The sequence below is a fragment of the Pongo pygmaeus genome, chromosome 17, assembly GCF_028885625.2.
Source record: "Pongo pygmaeus isolate AG05252 chromosome 17, NHGRI_mPonPyg2-v2.0_pri, whole genome shotgun sequence".
Classification (NCBI taxonomy): domain Eukaryota; kingdom Metazoa; phylum Chordata; class Mammalia; order Primates; family Hominidae; genus Pongo; species Pongo pygmaeus.
This window is the reverse complement of record NC_072390.2, coordinates 38,483,023-38,504,124: the sequence shown is the minus strand read 5'-3', so window position 1 is coordinate 38,504,124 and position 21,102 is coordinate 38,483,023. Positions and strand designations below refer to the sequence as shown.

Sequence of the window (21,102 nt, the reverse complement as noted above, 5' to 3'; positions counted from 1 at the left end):
GTGTATATATATCTATATACACACACATACATATATACACACACACACACACAGACACACATTTCTCTAACTTATTAGCAAATAAAAGCAGTGGGATATACTAGAAAAAACACTGGATTAAAAAAAGAAAGCCTGGGCTGGGCACAGTGACTCATGCCTGTAATCCCAGCACTTTGGGAGGCCAAGGCAGGAGGATCACTTGAGGTCAGGAGTTCGAGACCAGCCTGGCTAACATGGCAAAACCCTGTCTCTACTAAGAATACAAAAATTAGCCAGGTGTGGTGTTGGGCACCTGTACTCCCAGCTACTCAGGAGGCTGAGGCAGGAGAATTGCTTGAACCAGGAGGCAGAGGTTGCAATGAGCCAAGATCGCACCACTGCACTCCAGCCTGGGTGATAGAGCGAGACTCCATCTAAAAAGAGAAGAAAAAGAGACAAACAGAAGAGAAGAGAAAAGAAAAAAGAAAGGGAGGGAGAAAGGAAAAGAAAGCAAGAAAGTGAGAGAGAGAGAGAGAGAGAGAGAGGGAAAGGAAAGGAAAGGGAGAGGAGAAAAGAAAGGAAAGAAAAGGAGAAAAAGGAAAGGAAAGGAGAAAAGAAAGGAAAGGAAGGGAGAAAGGAAAGAAAGGAAAGGAGGAAGGAAGGAAGGAAGGAGGGAGGGAGGGAAGGAAAAGAAAGGAAAGAAAGCAAGCCTGAATTCTAGGTCTTCCTTAATCCTAAAGTAACTATGTACACTTTCACAAAGTACTTATCTCATCTGGACCCCTGCTTGCTATATACGACAGGACAGACATATGTAAAAATTTTATAGCAAAATGGGAGAAATAAAAGGTGACATGACTAAATGAAGATATATCCTCAGTGACTGATAAGAAATATTATAAACATAGTATCAATTTAAATTTCCCATTAACAGAGAACCTGAGAAACTGATAGTTACGTATATACATGAGAAAACAAGTGGATAAAAAATAATATATATTTTAAAGGCAATAATGATATTCTTTGATTTAAGACATAGGCAGGGTCTTCAAAATGGTCATAGAAAATGTGCATTATAATAAAACTATGCATGAATTTCAAATTTTTTTACACCAAAATAAGCCCATACTAACTTGTTATAACATGCCTGAGCAGGATCTAGTTTGAGGCACTAAGAAGTATAAGATATCAACTTGAAAAGAGCTCCATCAGTGCAACATAAATTCTGCATTTAAATGGAAGCAAGAACAAACATAAAACTTATGGTGAAGCTTGGGTGAAAGAATGGTGAAATAATTGACACTTTACAAAAAGTTTACGGGAATAATTCCCCAAAGAAATCAGCAGTTTGCAAATGGATAACTCAGTTTACGAAGGGCCAAGACGATGTTGAAGACGAAGCCCATGGTGGCAGACCATCTACATAGATTTGCAAAGAAAATATTAATCTTGTGCATGCCCTAATTGAAGAGAACTGCATAAATAATAGCCAACACCACAGACATCTCAACTGGTTCAGCTTACACCATTCTGTCCAAAAAAGATGAACAAAGTTTCACTTGATGGGTGCCAAAACCACTGCACCCAGATCAGCTGCAGACATGGGCACAGCTTTCAATGGAAATTGTAAACAAGTGGGATCAAGATCCTGAAGCGTTTCTTCAAGGAATTGTAATAGGAGATGAAACATGGATTTACCACTACAATCCTGAAGACAAAGCACAATCTAAGCAATGGCTACAAAGAGGTGGGAGTGGCCTAGTCATAACAAAGAAAGCAAGAGCAAAGGTGATGGCAACATTTTTTTTGGATGCTCAAGGCATTTTGCTTGTTGATTTTCTGGGCGTGGGGACAAAGAATGGTAACATCTGCTACTTATGAGATTGTTTTAAGAAAGCCAAAGGTTTAGCAGCAAAACACCCAGGAAAGCTTCATCAGAGAGTCCTCCACTGTGACAATGCTCCTGCCCATTCCTCTCATCAAAAAAGGCCAATTTTGTGAGAATTTCCTTGGGAATCATTACGCATTCACCTTACAGTCCTGATTTGGCTCCCTCTGACTTCTTTTTGTTTCCTAATTTTAAAGAGCACCGATTTTTCTTCAGTTAATTATGTAACAAAGACTTCACTGTAAAAAAGACTGCACTGACATGGTTAAATTCCCAGGACCCATAGTTCTTTAAGGATGGACTAAATGGCTGGTATCGTCGGCTTACAAAAGAGTCTGGAACTTGATAGAGCTTATGTTGATACAGCTTATGTTTTATAATTTTATCTTTTAATTCCATTTGTCAATGAACTTTTTGAAGTCCCCTTATCACAATTATCAAAGCTGTATAATATTCATTTAAAAATAAAAAGTATAAAGATAAAATATAAAAAGAAAAAAATTTTATCTATTTTAAGAATTTGATTCAATGATGGGAAGAGAAAATACTCTCGAAACAAAAGCACATCCATGATTTACAGAAGGGATCAGAATAAAACCGTATGTACATCTCATACATGCAAAGAGGCATGAAGATACAGTAAGATCGTTTTTAAACATCCCTTTGCAATTTAAAAACAGAATAGTCTATGAATCTTAGTTTGGGATGGAAGATAAATTTCATTTCTGGAGAAATGAGTCTATTGTTATAACAACAGTGTGTGCATGTCTGAATGTTCAAAGTTCCCATGATTAAAGGCAACGTTAATTCTCACAATGAAAGTAACAGACGGAAAATATAATTAACTTCACTAATATTTATATTACACATTTAGAATTTGGACAAATATATAAGAAATACAGGCATACCTCATTTTATTGCACTTCACAGATACTGCTTTTTTTTTTTTTTTTTTTTTTTTTTTAACAAATTGAAGGTGTGTGGCAACTCTGCATCAAGTAAGTCCCTTGGCATCATTTTTCCAACAGTATGAGCTCACTTTATGTCTCTGTCACATTTTGGTAAATCTCCCAATACTTCAAATTTTTCATGACTGCTATATTTGTTATGGTGATCTATGATCAGTCATCTTTGATGTTACTATTTTAATTGTTCCAGAGCACCACAAACCATGCCCACATAAGACAACGAATTTAATTGATAAATGTGTGTGATCTGGCTGCTCCACTAACCAGCCATTTCAAACCCTTCTTTCTCCCTCTCCTTGGGCTCCCCATTCCCTGAGACACATTAATTGAGGTTGATTAATAACCCTACAATGGCCTCTAAGTTTTCAAGTGAAAGGAAGAATTGCAAGTCTCTTACTTTAAATCAAAAGCTAGAAATGATTAAGCTTAATGAGGAAGGCATGTTGAAAGCTGAGAAAGGCTGGAAGTTAGGTGCCTTATGCCAGTTAGCCAAGTTCTGAATGCAAAGGAGAAGTTTTTTTTTTTTTTTCGAGGCGGAGTTTCACTCTTGTCGCCCAGGCTGGAGTGCAATGATGAGATCTTGGCTCACTGCAAACTCTGCCTCCCAGGTTCTATCAATTCTCCTGCCTCAGCCTCCCAAGTAGCTGGGATTACAGGTATGTGCCACCACATCCAGCTATTTTTTTGTATTTTTAGTACAGATGGGGTTTCACCATGTTAGCCAGGCTGGTCTTGAACTCCTGATCTCAGGTGATCCGCTGGCCTCGGCCTCCCAAAAAGCAGGGATTGCAAGCGTGAGCCACTGTACCCAGCCGAAAAGTTCTTGAAAGAAATTACAAGTGCTACTGCAGTGAACACATGAGTGATAAGAAAGCAAACCAGCCTTATTGATGACACGAATAAAGTTTAGTGGTCTGGACAGAAGATCAAACCAGCCACAACATTCCTTTAAACAAAAGCCTCATCCAGAGCAAGATCCTAACTTTCTTCAATTCTTTGAAGGCTAACAGAGGTGAAGAAACTGCAGAAGAAAAGCCCAAGGTTAGCAGAGGTTGGTTCATGAGGTTTAAGGAAAGAAGCCGTCTCCGTAACGGAAAAGCGCAAGGTGAAGCAGCAAGTGCTGATGGAGAAGCCACAGCAAGAAAACCAGAAGATCTAGCTAAGATCATTGATGAAGGTGGCTATACTAAACAACAGATTTTCAGCAGAGACAAAACAGCCTTCTATTGGAAGAAGACACCATCTAGAATTTTCATAGCTTGAGAAGTCAATGTTTGGCTTCAAAGCTTCAAAGAACAGGGTGACTGTCTTCTAAGGGGCTAATTCAGCTGGTAACATTAAATTGAAGACAATGCTCACTGAACATTTTGAAAATCATAGGGCCCTTCAGAATTAGGCTAAATCTACTCTTCCTCTTCCTGTGTTCTATAAATGGAAGAAGAAAGCCTGAATGACAGCACATCTGTTTACAACATGGTTTACTGAGTTTTTTTAAGCACACTGTTGGGACATACTTCTCAGAAAAAAAAAGATCCCTTTCAAAGCATTACTGCTTATTGACAATGTACGTGGCCACCCAAGAGCTCTAATGGAGATGTACAATGAGATATAATGTTGTTTTCACGTCTGTTAACACAACATCCATTCTGCAGCTCATGGAACAAGGAGTAATTTTGATTTTCAGTCTTATTATTTAAGAAATACATTTGATAAGGCTATAGCTACCATAGACATGGCTTCCTCTGATGGATCTGAGCAAAGTAAATTGAAAACCCTCTGGAAAGGATTTACCATTGTAAACACCATTAAGAACATGGATTCATAGAAGGAGGTCAAAATAACATTAATGGGAGTTTGGAAGAAGTTAATTCCAACCCTCCTAGATGTCTTTGAGAGGTTCAAGACTTCAGTGGAGGAAGGAACAGCCAATGTGGTGGAAATAGCAAGAAAACTAGAATCAGAAGTGGAGCCTGAAGATGGGACTGACTTGTTGCAATCACAGGACAAAACATGAAGAGATGGGAGGGGCTTATGATGAGTGACCAAAGAAAATGGTTTCTTGAGATGGAATCTCCTCCTGGTGAAGATGCTGTGAACCCTGCTGAAATGACAACAAAAGACTTAAAATATCACATAGGCTTAGCTGATAAGGCAGTGGTAAGGTTTGAGAGAATTGACTTAATTTTGAGAGAAGTCCTACAGTAGGTAAAATGCTATCAAACAGCATCACATTCTACAGACAAATCATTCGTGAAAGGAAGAGTCAATCGGCGGAGTAAACTTCACTGTTGCCTTACTTCAAGAAATTGCCACAGCCACCCCCACCTTCAGCAACCCCATCCTGATCAGCCAGTAGCCATTAACATCTAGGCAACACCCTCCACCAGCCAAAAGATTACGACTTGCTGAAGGCTCAGATGATTGATAGTTTTAGCAACGAAGTTTTTTTAATTAAGGTATACACATTGTATTTTTAGACATAATGCTACTGCACACTTAACAGACTACAGTGCAAAGTAAACTTAACTTTTATATGCACTGGGAAACCAAAAAATTCATGTGACTCACTTTATTGTGATATTTGCTTTAGTGCAGTGGGCTAGAACCAAACCTGCAATGTCTCTGATGTATGCCTGTAAATCTTAGTTGAAAGTCATCAAACTTGGTTTAATCAATAGCTTATATCCAAAGAAAAAGAGATTGTATAAAATCATACAGAAAATGCACACCCTCAATACTTTTTTTTTTTTTTTTTTTTTTTGAGACGGAGTCTCACTCTGTCACCCAGGCTGGAGTGCAGTGGCTCAATCTAGGCTCACTGCAACCTCTGCCTCCTGGGTTCATGCCATTCTCCTGCCTCAGCCTCCAAAGTAGCTGGGACTACAGGCGCCTGCCACCATGCCTGGCTAATTTTTTGTATTTGTAGTAGAGATGGGGTTTCACCATGTTAGCCAGGATGGTCTTGATCTCCTGACCTCGTGATCTGCCTGCCTCGGCCTCCCAAAGTGCTGGGATTACAGGCGTGAGCCACTGCACCCAGCCAATACTTTTATAAAACATCTTTATTGAGATAAAATTCAAAAATCATAAAATTCACCCACTTAAAGTGTACAATTTAATAAGTCTTTAGAATACTAATAGAGTAATATTATAGTTATGCAACTACCACTACCATCTAAGTTTAAAATATATATATTTTTGAAACAGGGTCTCGTGCCTTCACGGCTCGCTACAGGCTCAACATCCTGGGCTCAGATGATCCTCCCACCTCAGCCTTCCAAAGAGCTGGGACTACAGCTGTGCACCCAGCTAATTTTTTGTAGAAATGGAGTTTCGCCACATTGCCAGGCTTGTGTCAAACTTCTGGGCTCAACTGGTCCACTCACCTCAGCTTCCCAAAGTGCTGAAATTACAGGTGTGAACCATTGTGCTCTGCCTAAAATATTTTCATTCCCCCAAAGAAACTATGTACCATGTATCCGTTAGCTGTCACTCCACACTGTTCCCTCACCTACCTCCACACTGAAGCAAGCAATAATCTATTTTCTGCCTCTGTAGATGTACCTGTCCTAAAGATGTCATATAAATGGAATCATATAGTATATGGTCTTTGTGACTGGTTTTTTTCACATAACATGTTTTCAAGGTTCCTCCATACTATAGTACATATCTGTACTTCATTCCTTTCTATTGCTGAATAATATTCCATTGTATGAATGCATCACATGTTGTTTATCCATTCATCAGTTGATAGACATCTGAGCTGTTGCCACTTTTTGGCTATTATGGATAATAATATGGAGTGGTGTTTTTATTTCTCTTGTGTATATTCCTACGAGTGAAACTGCTGTTTCATATAGTTTGACATTCTGAGGAACTGTTGAACTGGGTCCAGAGCAGCCACACCGTTTCACATTCCCACTGGCAATGAATGAGGGTTCCAATCACTCTGCATCCTGCCCACACTTGTTATTGGCTGTCTCGTCTACTGTAGTTAGCTTGGTGGGTGTGAAACAGTATCTTACTTGGTTTTGATTTGTTTCCTTAGTGATTTATGATACTGCCTATCTTCCTTGGAGAAATGTTTCTTCAGATCCGTTGTCATTTTTTTTTTTTTTGAGAGACCGAGTCTCGCTTTGTCACCCAGGCTGGAGTGCAGTGGCACGATCTTGGTTCACTGCAAGCTCCGCCTCCCAGGTTCACGCCATTCTCCTGCCTCAGCCTCCCAAGTAGCTGGGACTACAGGCGCACGCTACCATGCCCAGCTAATTTTTTGTATTTTTTTTTTTTTTTTAGTAGAGACAGGGTTTCACCATGTTAGCCAACATGGTCTCAAGCTCCTGATCTCATGATCCACCCGCCTCGGCTTCCCAAAGTGCTGGGATTACAGGCGTGAGCCACCATGCCAGGCCCCATTGTCCATTTTTAAATTGGCTTGTCTTTTTATTATTGAGTTGTAACCGTTCTTTACATATTCAGAATACAAGTCCCATATCAGATATATAACTTGCAAATATTTTCTCCCATTCTGTGGGTTGTCTTTTCACTTTCTTGATTGTATTGTTTATAGCACAAATGTTTCATTTTGATGTAGTTCAATTTATTTATTCTTTTGTCACTGTGCTTTTAGTGTCATGTCTAGGAAACGAAGGCCTAACCCAAGGGTTCTAAAGTTTTAGATCTTACATTTAGGTCTATGTTCCACTTTTGAGTTAATTTTCGTGTAGAGTGTAAGGGTCCAACTTCATTCTTTTGCATTTGTGAATACTCAGTTGTCCCAGCACGTGGTCTGGCTTTGTCACCCAGGCTGGAGTGCAGTGGCATGATCTCTGATTACTGCAACCTCCACCTCCCGGGCTCAAGCCATCCTACCACGTCAGCCTCCCGAATAGCTGGGACTACAGATGTGCACTACCACGCCTGGCTAATTTTTGTATTTTTTGCAGAGACGGGGTTTCACCATGTTGCCCAGGATGGTCTCAAACTCATAAGCTCAAGCAATCTGCCTGCCCTGGCCTCCCAGAGTGCTGGGATTATAGGCATTGAGCTACTGTGCCTGGCTGAGAAGACTATTCTTTGCCCACTGATGTGTCTTGATGTCCATGTCAAAAGCAAATTGATCATAAGGCCGGGCGTGGTGGCTTATGCCTGTAAGCCCAGCACTTTGGGAGGCCGAGGCGGACAGAGCACCTCAGGTCAGGAGTTTGAAAACAGCCTGGCCAACGTGGTGAAACCCCATCTCCGCTAAAAATATAAAAATTAGCCGGGCATGGTGACGCACACCTATAGTCTCAGCTACTTGGTAGGCTGAGGCATGAGAATCACTTGAACCTGAGAGGTAGAGGTTGCAGTGAGCCAAGATCATGCCACTGCACTCCAGCCTGAGTGACAGAGCAAGACTCTGTCTCAAAAAAAAAAAAAAAAAGTAAATTAATCATAAATGTAAGACTTATTTCTTAATTCTCACTGATCCATATGTCTATTCTTATGCTAGTACCATACTGTCTTGATTACTTTGTAGTAAGTTTTGAGAGTAGGAAGTGGAGTTTTCTTTTTCCACTTTCCATTTTTTCCTTCTTTTTCAATATTATTTTGGCTATTTTGGGGCTCTTGAGTTTAGGATCAGTTTGTTAATTTCTGCAAAAAAAATAAAATGCTGTGATGGTGATAGACACTGCATTCAATCTGTAGCTCAATTAGGAAAGTACTGCCATCTTAACAATACTGAGAGTTCTGATACAAAACATGGATATCTTTTCAGTAGTATTTTTTAAAATGTTAAACTGCTTTAATTTGTATCATTATGGAAATAAAAATAAGCAAACAAAACTATGGGGTAGAGTAGATACCATGCACAAAATAATGAATAATTATATTCTGGCCCCCTATTTCTTGAGAATTTCTCATCATTTAAGAGCTACACAGAGCTGTTTATAGTCCTTGATTTTAACAATGCTACCACTGGAGCTATAATCTAATAAGGAGCTAAAAATATATATACTGAAATATTTATTGCAGTACTTACTATCACATTTAAATATTGGGAAACAACAGTCAAATATCCCAGCCACAATTTCCCAACAACAGGAAAATAGTAGATTATTAACACAAGGGAAATCTAAGTAGTCTGCCTGCATATCAATTATTTACTTAAAAAATTATGTTAATACTTGTAAACATCAGATTTGTAAACAAAATGCAGAAAGTCTCGTATGTATAAAGATTACAAAATAATTTTAAGTAAAACAGCTTAGAATGTAATTATCACTAGGTTACTTTTATGACATTGCTTAACATCTTAAAATAATTATGTATGTGTTTTGAAATGAGAGGATCTCCTTGTCACCTGTAGCAAGCAGAAGGACACACTGCAACAACCCACTTACTTACATGGAATTCAGCACTAATGCTGCTGAGTGGCAGAATTGCTTTAGCAATATTGCTAGAAAGGTCACCTAGCAATAGATTATGCTTTTGCTCCCTACCCTTAGGACTATGTAGGTAAGGGAAAGCTCATCCTCTTAGGCACACATAATAAGCTTAGGGATATAAATCAATATTAACCTTCTACTTGCTTTTCAACCCAACAGATAGGTAGGGTTAGAAGGACAGCAAGTGTATTGGGGTTACTAACATCTTCTCATTTCGGTAAACAGTCATTAAGCCACACAATATGGATTTATCTCACTGGAAAGTGAGATACAAATACATCCTTCATATCCTCTACACCAAATTAGATCAATCTCTCATTTTGTATACTTCTAAAAATAAACAGAAATCTTTTTTGGTGCCTGAGCATTAACAGAACCACATAGGATGCAGGAAGAGAAGACTACAATTAACAGAACTTCAGGGAATTATTTCTCTTCCTGCATTGCCTTTTTCCTGATCCTATAAATAAAAACATTACATCATGCTGACAAGGCATGCTGTTCCAAATACAAGAGGCAGGCTTGCCCTTCAACAGATGCAAAGAAACACAGCCACCAAACAGCTCTGATAATGTCAACATACCCTAGAGATGGGGGAGAGCACAGGCCCTTCTGCACTGGCCATATTCTTCATGATCCCCCAGGGTCTCCCTGTTCTTTCTTCTATCTGATAAATAAATCACCAAAGGGGTCAACGTCTGCTCTCCTGTCCCTGTCACAATGATGAACTGATGGGCTAAAGAATCACAGAGACCTCCCACTAATTCTGGGGGTCACTGATGGAAAATGGAACTTTATCTTAATAAACATACAGAAAGAAAACACTAAAGCCCACTTTTAAAAGGCACCTCTCACAGTTGATGGCACCCGAAGTCATGGATGGAAGTAAGGTCCAGAGACAGAACACAGGCACGCCGGGGACAGAAGTGTAAAGAAAGTCCTTCACACGGAGCATTGTAGGGAATTGAAAATGAGGGGGAGGAACCTCCACCCTCTTGAAAGGAACCAGCAAACCCGGGTGACATGAATATGGCGATGTAAAGGTCAAGCATCAAAGCCATCCCCACAGACACTGAGAGGGTTTGGGGGAAGCGCATCCTATCATTGTCCCTTTCTCAGCAGGAACGAGTGAGGGAAGGGGAGGACACAACAGAGTGGTGGACGGGCAGAGAGGGCTGTGTCTTTTCTGAAAAAACAAACAAGGCAGCTTCAAATAGGAGAAAGATTATATAATGAGGCTCCCAGGGCAGGACCATAGCTACCTGATGACTTCAACATTGCAGGACTCCCTAGTCTTTACTGAAATCCGAACTGTTCCATTCTTGACTCCCTACAGACGATGCTGCCAATACATCTGGAGCTCACTCAGAGCCAAGAGCTGAGATGAGGTGAAGACACCAATGTGATTTTTACCTATGTCTGTGTGTATGTTAACATCTATTTGCATGTATGTGTATGTGACAAATATACACCAATACAAATATAAAAGATAAAGTTCATTTAATATATTTTTTACTTCAATTAAATTTAATTCAGTTCTTTATAATCCCATCTTTGAAATAAAAATGTGACTCTCAAGAAATGAAACTGATTGTTTAGCCAGCACACTGGAATTTAAATAGCTGATTTGGTCCCCTCCTTAGTAGATCGTCTTCTTATTTCAATTATCAAGACATTTTTGCAACTTCTTCTTTGGAACTGACTTTAGAAACACATTTAGGTGCCACAAGAAAAGTAAACAGTCCTTGATAACCAACGTCATTTCTTAAAAAAGAAATGACATAGAGCAATAGATTTTTCTATCAGTAGCCTCATCTATTCATTCAGCAAACATACATTGAGGTCCAGTCCTGTGCTAGGCCCAGATTTCGATTTCCAAAAACCAAACCTAAGGTTTTAAAATGTCAGCATGCAGGATATTCACAACGTATGGGCTCAAGCTCAGGAGGCAGTTTCAAAATTAAGGTCAGGAGTTTGAGACCAGCCTAGCCAACATGGTGAAACCCCATCTCTACTAATAATACAAAAATTAGCCAGGCGTGGTGCACGCCTGTAATCCCAGCTACTCGGGAGGCTGAGATAGGAGAATCACTTGAACCCAGGAGGCAGAGGTTGCAGTGAGCCAAGATTGCGCCACTGTACTCCAGCCTGGGCGACAGAGCAAGACTCCGTCTCAAAAAAAAAAACAGTTCTCAAAATGTTTGCATAGGAACTTTGTTAGAATATGTTCATTAACTTTATAGAAAACTAATTTCATTTATTTGAATATCTGAACACTTATTTAGAGGTAAATAATATTAAAAATTAGTTACATTACTAAATAGTCACACCATATAAGGTATGTGTGTGAAAGTATGTATTCACAGAAAACCAAATCCTTACATGTCACATACAAAGTAGATTGTTAAAGCTGAAAGAGTAAAAAGTTGTGTAAGTCTGTATTGCTTAAAGAAGAGCAGAGAGAACTGAAAACAGTTTATGAAAATATAGACTTGTCCCTAATATTATAAAAATAATCAAGAAAAATACTCATTAAGTGCTTGTATCTTAATGGACATAACACTACCACAGGTTTAACTGAATGAAAATTAAGTGAACATTAATGGAAAATACAGAAATTCAAAATTATAACTACCAATTCACATTTGAAAATTGAGATTCCTATATAACCCATCGGTCAGCCTCCTAAACATTGTTTGCGTTGTGGAAATTCAGAGATAAGTTAACAGCTGTATAGTACATACATGTCCTATAGCTACACCCATAACCAATTTTGCCAATCACAGGCCTTGCTTTATTGACAGCTCTCAACACCAAATTCTTTTTCCCCAAAAGAAAAAAAAAAAAAACACGAAAATTTGATACCTGACTTCCCATGCTTAAGCACTCAGTAGGAATAATAACCACCATCACACCATTACTTAGACAGCGTTTGCCACATGCTAGGTACTGTATTCACACATTCATTCCCCCCAGCAACGTAGTAAGTCACATGGGAGGAGTCAAGGAAAATAGGATCAGCTGTAAGGACAACACAAGTGGGCAGAGAAGGTTCGAGGCACGGTACTATAGACACACAGTGGGGAGAAGCGGAGGCAGCGAGACAAGGGAATTCTTTCTGCAGTTTGGCAAAGAGGATCCTGTGCTCACCCGCTGGGGTGCAAACGGACCTCACCACCATGGTGTAGCACTCACTGCAACATCAACTGAGGCCATAACAGAAAACAGCGAAGTCACCACAACGAGGTTTATGCAAGTGGCACGACAGGAGCAGATCTGTGGAAGAAATCCTCCTATATTCACTCTACAGAGTCCCAAACAATGAAGGGCAAAGTATGTAAAAAGTTAACAAAACTAAAAGAAAAAGTGTACACTGAACAGGATTTGAAAATAATGAGTACAGAAGAATGAACACTGACGGGCACAGACTGAGCTAGTCACCCTGCATGTTAGCAAGCTTACACAAAAGCAGCTGTTCAAATAATTTCACAGATTCTGAGTCACTGAAGAAACAAAGATGGTGTCATATAATGCACCTGCCCTAAATTAAAGCCCCTAGACCATGTTCTGTGAGTACGTGTTGATAAAAAGAGCTCAAGGGGCCCTATTTCTAACCTAAATGCTCACTGAAAAGAAAAAAAATTCTTTGTAAGCAAATTCATTGGAAGGAGTCATGTATGTTTCATAAACTGAGTCAGGGCCTTTGAGGCCTTACAAAAAGCCTTTGGCAAGGGCTATATCACAGCCTCCCTGGGCAGAGTTCCTCATCTGCAAATGAAGGATGACACCATCATTTCTGATCCCTTCCTACACATACCTGGGAAGAGCAATGAAACGCTGCTGTCTGGGCATCTTGGGGATAATAACAACCATATTTCAAGTTAGCCTTAAAATCTTTTCATCCTCTGGGCCTTTGGGAAGAGCCAAACAGAAACACTCATCATATTCTGTCTGGCCCTAAAGCTACAGCTCACTAAATAACAGTAGTCACAGATCTTGTGTGTTTTTTCTTAAAACTTAACTGTGTTAAGTGCCGCTTAACTGTGAAGGAGTTCTAGCATCTACCCTCTGCACTCTGATCACAATTATCTACCCCCAAATAGACTACATATCTACTAAGAGCTATAATGTGAACTATGTACCTCCAAAAACCATATTTACAGGAATCCTTTGATGAAGCCGTGGCTTATTTCTAGAACCATCTTGACAACAAGGAATGACTGCTTATTTTTAGTATTCACTCAATCCTTTATAGGAATTAGTCATGGCACAAACTAAAACCATGTCAAAGTAAGATTTTTGGAAAAAAAAAGTTATTAGCTTAACCAAAAGTTGAGCAATGTTGTTTTAAAATGAAAAATTGCTCAAATGGCAAGCATAACAAAATATAAATTCTGATTTTCACATTTCTGTTTAACAACTTCAAAACCCAATTTAGAGCATTCATTCATCAGCAGAATAAAGAGACAGAATTCTAACAAACGTCCAAAGCTAAGGGGCCTCACTGCCCTGCTGCACACAATTTTAAACTTTAGGCTTCTAGATGGATCACTGAAGAGATGACTGATGTAAATCTCTGAATTCTACACTTTACTCGTCAATGCACCAATTAGAAACAGTAACCGGTCACCATGAATTTACTGTCCCCTTGTAATAAACATCTGTTAAACACTAAATCCAGCAAATCTCTGTTAAACACTAAACCCTGTATCATCGTGTTCAAAGCTACTCAGAACTTATGTCTGCCCTTTAAGGAATCTAAATCTAAGGAAGCGCTCATCCTGAGTCCAGGCACAGTGGCTCACACCTGTAATCTCAGCACTTTGGGAAGCCGAGGCTGGAGGATCTCTTGAGCCCAGGAGTTTGAGACCTGACTGGCCAACACAGGGAGACCCCATCTCTAAAAACAAAAATTCAAAAATTAGCCAGGCATGGTGCCGCACACCTGTAGTCCCAGCTACTTTGGAGGCTGAGGTTGGAGAATCGCTTGAGCCTGGAAGGTTGAGGCTGAGGCTGCAGTGAGCTATGACTGTGCCACTGCACTCCAGCCTGGGCAACAGAGTGAGACCCTGTCTCAAAAAGGAAAAGAAAAAAAAAAGAATGAGAGAAAAAAAGGGAGAAACACAACCAAGGGCTCACGAGCCTGTATGCAAAGAAAAACAATTTCAAGATAATGAGAACAAAAAAATTTGGACATGGGTTTAAATAATTCAGATCTTGGTGGGCTTTCTGTACTCAATTTTATTATATTGTATTTTATATATTTATTTTTGAGATGGAGTCTCACTCTGTCACCCAGGCAGGAGTGCAATGGTGCGATCTCGGCTCACTACAACCTCTGCCTCCCAGGTTCAAGCGATTCTCGTGTCTCAGCCTCCCAAGTAGCTGGGATTACAGGCATGCACCACCATGCCCAGCTAGTTCATTGTATTTTTAGTGGAGACAGGGTTTCACTATGTTGGCCAGGCTGGTCTTGAACTCCTGATCTCAGGTGATACACCTGCCTCGGCCTCCCAAAGTGCTGGGATTGCAGGCATGAGCCGCCATGCCCAGCTTATATCTCAATTTAACTGCTGGTATAATCTCTAAAACACATCTTCCATATATAAAGCGCTTAGAAAATGGCTCTGCATGGTCTTCAGATTTAAGGAGTCACCTTATGAAGGAGAAAAATGACTGGGAAAGTAATATACATTCCATTGCCTGCATCCCCACCCCAAAAAGAACAAATCATTCCTGTGCCCATGAAAGCATTTCTAGGCAAAAATCTTCAAAAGGACTCATGGGGGCTGATTTCTCTGAGTGCCTGGTTAACAGGAGGACAGACGGTAAAATCTCAAACTGATTCCCTGATAACTATTGGTAACAACATAGACAGAGCAGCTACTATAACAGCTATCTTACTTCATAGGTGTGATTAATTTCTTATATTTTCATTTTTCTACAAATCCTCATAACCTCAAACAAGCAGATAAAAAGATATGCAAAGGAGAAGTAGATTCCAAAGGCCAGCGCATTTCTGGTTCTGGAGTGAGACAACCCATGCTCACTCACTGGGTAAGCACAGGGAGTTACTTGAAGCCCTCTTAGATCCTTGTTCATTTTTTCTATAACATGCAGATGACAATTTTATACCTATGTCACAGGGTTGTTCTGAGGATGAAATGGAAGAGCGTGTGTAAAGCTCTTGACGCAGTACTGAGCCAAATTAAGCACATGAAAATGTGATAAAAGCTCCTAATATTTCAAAGCTCATGTTGCCCTGATATTTAAGGCAGTAACTTTTGTATAAGTCAATTGTTAGCCAAGATCAAAGTTTAGAAAGAGATTATTAGTAACTCAGAGAGGGAAAAAATTGTATTTTGTATTTTTCAACTCAGCAACTAAATAATGCTCACATGCCTTAGGTTGGAAATGCACCAATCTTGTGTCATTAGCAATGAGGAATCTTACCCCTACTTCGCCCACATCTTCTGAACAGAAGGTAACTGACTAACATCCTGGGTTCCTGGAAGAGTCTTCCCTAGCAATGATGCAAGGAAAGGCAAAAGAACAAAATGCTCCTGGGCCCTGTGACATTCTGGCTCGTTTTAATACCAGTCCTCAAGTGAGAATCAGAGATTTGATCATCAGAGGCTTTATTTTAAAAAGATGAGGAAGGTACAGTACCTCTAGTCGTTGTATCCGTCCCTTGAAAAACATAAAGAGGGAAGAATTTGGATAAGCAGCTTCTTTTTTAAGGAGAATTTCCTTAGCTTCATCCAGGCCTGCCTTGTTATCACTGCCATCCAAGGCAAAAAACGGGCGGACTACAGTATGATACCAGAGCAGAGCTAATCTAGAGGAAAAGGGAGAGAAACATTGAGCACATAACTTTTCTTACACCGTTTCCATTTTTCAAAACTCCAGTATGTGTTCTTCCAATACTAATCTTCCCAAAAAGCTTACTATGCAGTCTCTGAAGAAGTAAAATCAGAGACTTTCCCCATTTTAATGTTAATATTTAGAAAACTGCAACTTTAGCACGATATATAAATCAGAAGACACCCTTCCCTCAGGGGAGAGGAGAATAAAGTAACAGGAGCATTTAGCTTTTCTGAGCCTTCTAGATGGATCGCTGAAGAGATGGCTGACATAAATCTCTGAATTCTACACTTTACTCATCAATGCACCAATCAGAAATGGTAACTGGACACCATGAATTCACTGTTCCCTTGTAATAAAAGCTTTATTTATTTATTTTTGGCAAAAGGAAAACGTTGTTTTCTCTTGCGTTCACAAAACTTAGGGTATAAACCTAGAATCTAACTTTAAATATCATGTACAAATAGGTCAAAAGGAAAAAGAAAATTTAAAACAAAGAATAAATTTAAATATGGAAACCACAGACACAAATTATACTAAGTTGGGTTAAAATAAGTGAGAGGATAAGACAAAGGGCCCTTTCTCTGGCCTTTGAAGATGCTCAATTTAAAAAACAAGCAAATAAATAAATTCAGATTCTCTTGCTCCAAACTCATTACTTAAAAAAAAAAATGGCCATGTTAAACTAGGTAAACAAAACAGTCATTGGGATTTGTAATCCCAGCTACTCGGGAGACTGTGGCAGGAGAATTGTTTGAACCGGGACCCGGGAGGCAGAGGTTGCAGTGAACCAAGATTGTGCCACTGCACTCCAGCCTGGGCTACAGAGCAAGACTCTGTCTTAAAAAAAAAAAAAAAACACACAGACAAAAATGTTTAACCAACATGTCAAATATTTTTATGTAAATGCATACTTCTGGTGTGCTTATACATTTGGTTCTCTTATGGAGCTCATATTAATTACATTATGATTTCTATTCATTTCTTTATCAGAGATAAGCATAAAATATTAAGATATAAACAGACAAATGATCACAAGTTAACAAACCTGTTAATTCACATTAATAAAGGACAACTGTGTAATTTAATGAGTTTAGGGAGGCATAATTTTTTTAAATGAAAAATTAATGATATTTTTAAGTAGCTATCAGTTGATTAAGAGTTAACATCCAAATTTCTCAATACTGAGACAAGTAGAAATAGAGGTAAGGTCCTCTGTGAATCAACATTTTTGTGGAAAATTTTGACAAGTGCTATAACGTTAGACAAAGAATATCCGGAATCTTGTTAAATTACTCAAGTTACAAATGGTAGTTATTTGCCAGACTAAAACAAACAAACAAAAAACACATCACTTTTAACTGATGTAGAAATTGGTGAATTCTTGTTCTAGATAGTTATATCAGCTTCCTCATGCTCTCCTGCTTAAATAATTATTATTTAAGTTTAAACCAAGGAACATAACATGACTCAGTTTAGTGGAAGAGCACAAAATATCCATGTCACATATAGGAAACCACCTTGAACCATCAAGGAAAATTACCCAATGTGAGAATTCTTTATAAGAATAAAAATTTCAGAACCACAGAAAAAGCTTATCAAATTTGTACCTCCTAAGTCCAAAAATCAGAATCGTGAATCTCAGAGACTGTGGTCAAAGTCACAAAAACTGCTTATAAAATCATTTGAGGTTTTAAAATACACGACTTGTGAGACTAGTGAACAACGCCTTGTTCTCTAACTAACGTCAGCTTAGAACCATCACCACGACCACAGAACACAGTCCTTGGTGTTGCGTTGAAAGACATAAGACACAGCATCCTGTCAACCAACCAAACATTTTACCTGAAGTTTCCTTTAAAGTCTTTGATTGTCGTTTACTTACTTTCAACACTATATTATCTACCAAAGCATTGCAATACAGCTACTCACGTAGCTAAAGGGGCCTTCATGTCCTTACTTTCGCTTGCATACATCAGTGAAGAAAGCCCCTGTAGGCGGTCTCCAGGAAAACCCAGCAGGTTGATGATTTTGAGCAGGTTTGGGGGCACCATGGATATGCAAAGGTGAAAAAGGCCATATCCAAAGCTAACAGCACCTTTCAGTCTGTTCAGAGACTCCTCAGACACCCCTTCAGCCACAATGTGATTATCATTTGCAGCATCAGAAGTCAAGGACTCTTCAGTTAGCTTCTTCTGATATAGCTCCTGAAGGGCATTGATGTCCAGATAGCATTTATTGTAAATCTTCCAGGCTTTCCTAAGGATCCACCCACCTTTGATATAAGCTAAAAAGAGAAGGGGAGAAAAGATTCAAAAACATTCAACATAACTTTTCTATTTCTATAGTAAAGGATACTGAACAGTAACCTGAAAATCAAGCCAAAAATGTAAAAAACAAAAAAATTATTATCTATTGTTGTACCCAGTGTTCTTATAGTGCTGTCTTATTTCTCATCAGTCTCCCTTCCCTACACTGGATGATGATTGGTAAGCATGTGTTTCTGCTCATTGTTCTATGAAGCCCTTTATGCAGTACCTAGAGTATGGTATGTAATATACATTGAATGAATGAATGAATCACCTGAATCCAACATCTTTTCACGTGTTCTGTGAAACCCTCCATTGCCTTTCTGAATTACTATACTGCTTTCCTGATAAACTTTTTTAATAATCCTTGCATTTGCCTACCCTGTGTTACATTCCTCCTCAAAAGCAAGTTCTTGGTCTAGGTCTAGGTGACCATTAAATTTCTAGACAAGGTTGGGCATGGTGGCTCATGCCTGTAATCTCAGCACTTTGGGAGGCCGAGGTGGGCAGATTACTTAAGTCCAGGAGTTTGAGACCAGGCTGAGCAACATGGAGAAACCTCATCTCTATAAAACATATAAAATTTAGGCAGGCGTGGTAGTGCGCACCTGTAGTCCCAGCTACGTGGGAGGCTGAGGTGGGAGGATTCCCTGAGCCCGAGAGGTCAAGGCTGCAGCGAGACACAACTGTGCCACGGCACTCCAGCCTGGGCAACAGAGTGAGATCCTGTCTCAAAAAGAAAAAAGAAAGAAAAAAATGTATACCCAAGCACCAAGCATTGCGTCTTGCCAAAAAAATAAAATAAGCAGGCAAAAAAGATTAATATTTACTGGGTAAAAAAATAGCCAGTTTATTATCAAAAAAGTCATTCATGTTAAATGCAAAATGTAAAGACCTCCCAATTCATGTATATCTGAGGCCTACTGTGTGGCTTAAGCACACCTTATCAGAATGGCTTTATTTGGTTTATGAAATTGGGGTTTATCCATTGCCCCAACCACAGTGAAGTAGCAATAAAAAAGTTACTGCACAGCAGAAGGTACAAATCTCTTATCTTTAAAGCCACTTCTACTATTTTCTGTTAGGCCAATTTTTCTTAACAGAGCCCTCTTAAGAACACATACCACAAAGACGACTTGAAGTATAAGAGGTAAGACATAGGATTTACCACCTCCCTCCACCACTGGCCCCTGTCAGGACCCTGCTGTTGCCCACTCCTCCTAGGAATATTTTTACCTTCAGATGAGTAGGAAGGGCTGGGGGAGGTCAACTTACATGGGACTATCTGAGTGCATCATCATCGCATTTTTGAGGAAAGGATTTTCTGTAGGGAATTTTCTGTAAAATAAAGTTCTCTCATAACTATGAGAGAGCTGATCCACTTGGCAAGTTAATAATATGATACCAACTCTGACCCTCATGCACAAATGGACAACATGAACTGTCAGACTTCCAGGCCCTTTAGAACAGTAGGAAAAGTGGTTTTCAGAAAGGCATTTTTAAATTTCAGAAAATTTATGAAATAAAATAAAATCTGATTTACAAAAACCCAATCCCGGAATTGAGAGTGATCTAAGAATAGATGTGTAGAAAAGAGTTGATGCAGCAGGCCTGACTGCTATCCTTCAATAGAACTGCTAACAAGGTTGGCCCTTGGCTGGAATGGAAGCTTGGATTCTGGGAAAGTTCTTACCATTTCCAGGACTGATAAGAGTGGCTCACTGTGTGCACCTAAACTGTCTGCACAAATAATATGATGTACACTGAACACTGGTTTTTCTTCTGGGAGTCTGGAATTTGTCTATGTGCAAGGTAGGGGTGCCTACATGATCGGCCCCCAATAAAAACTCTGGCATTAAGTCTCTAATGAGATTCTCTGGTTGGTGACATTTCATTTGTGTTGTCATAACTCATTGCTGGGGCAAATTAGCACATCCTGTGTGACTCCCCGGAAAGCAAAGCCTTGGAAGCTTGTGCCTGGTCTCCCTGGACTCCGCCGCCCCATGTGCTTTTTCCCTTTGCTGATTTTCCTTTGTATCTAAGGAACACAAATGAACTACAAAACATAATCTAAGCCCTCCAAATATCTACAATAAAATTAGGAAAGAAAACCAATACAAATGAAAAAATAAGACTGCAACATAATTTAGCTGTAAGAAGTCACAGCTAAAAATATGACTGTAAGATGAGTCTTGCATGTAAGTCATCAAACCTGGAGGTGGTCTTGGGGACCCCCAATCCATGGTATCAAGCTATTATTTTACTTAAATACATCAATTTTCTGACAAATGATGAACATATCACCCATGGGATCACATTTAAAAACAACTATCCTACAACTGCTGGGTGATTAATGTCCTATAGTCTACCTCCACTAAAAAGAATGCTATAGGGTAGAATGAACAAGTAAAACAAATTAATCTGCGAAGTTTTTTTAGTAACTTTAAAATAATTAAAGTAATACATCTGAAACAATTTCTTCTCATTCATTCTACTTAACAAGAATAGTTACTGTACAAACACCATATTTCAAGCACTGTTCTGGGTGAATCGAAGTGAAATAAGACAGAGATCCTTCCTTTAAGAGGCTCAATGACTTTCTCCCCTCCTAAATGGAAGCACTGTGGGAAAAGAAAGCCTGGAGAAAACCTTGAAGCTTCTTT

At 39.2% G+C, this 21,102-nt stretch overlaps 1 protein-coding gene across 2 annotated transcripts in view; it reads right to left on the bottom strand.

The window, feature by feature from the left end:
* Positions 1 to 21,102, bottom strand: part of TTC39C (tetratricopeptide repeat domain 39C) — a 118,902-nt gene that overhangs the window by 34,098 nt on the left and 63,702 nt on the right. For both annotated transcript variants that reach the window (XM_054460804.2, XM_063653500.1), the window contains exons 5-6: positions 18,063 to 18,417; positions 15,936 to 16,104 (exon numbers count right to left, since the gene is read on the bottom strand). In XM_054460804.2, coding sequence (XP_054316779.1) covers positions 15,936 to 16,104; positions 18,063 to 18,417 — 524 coding nt within the window. The remainder of the gene's footprint in view (positions 1 to 15,935; positions 16,105 to 18,062; positions 18,418 to 21,102) is intronic.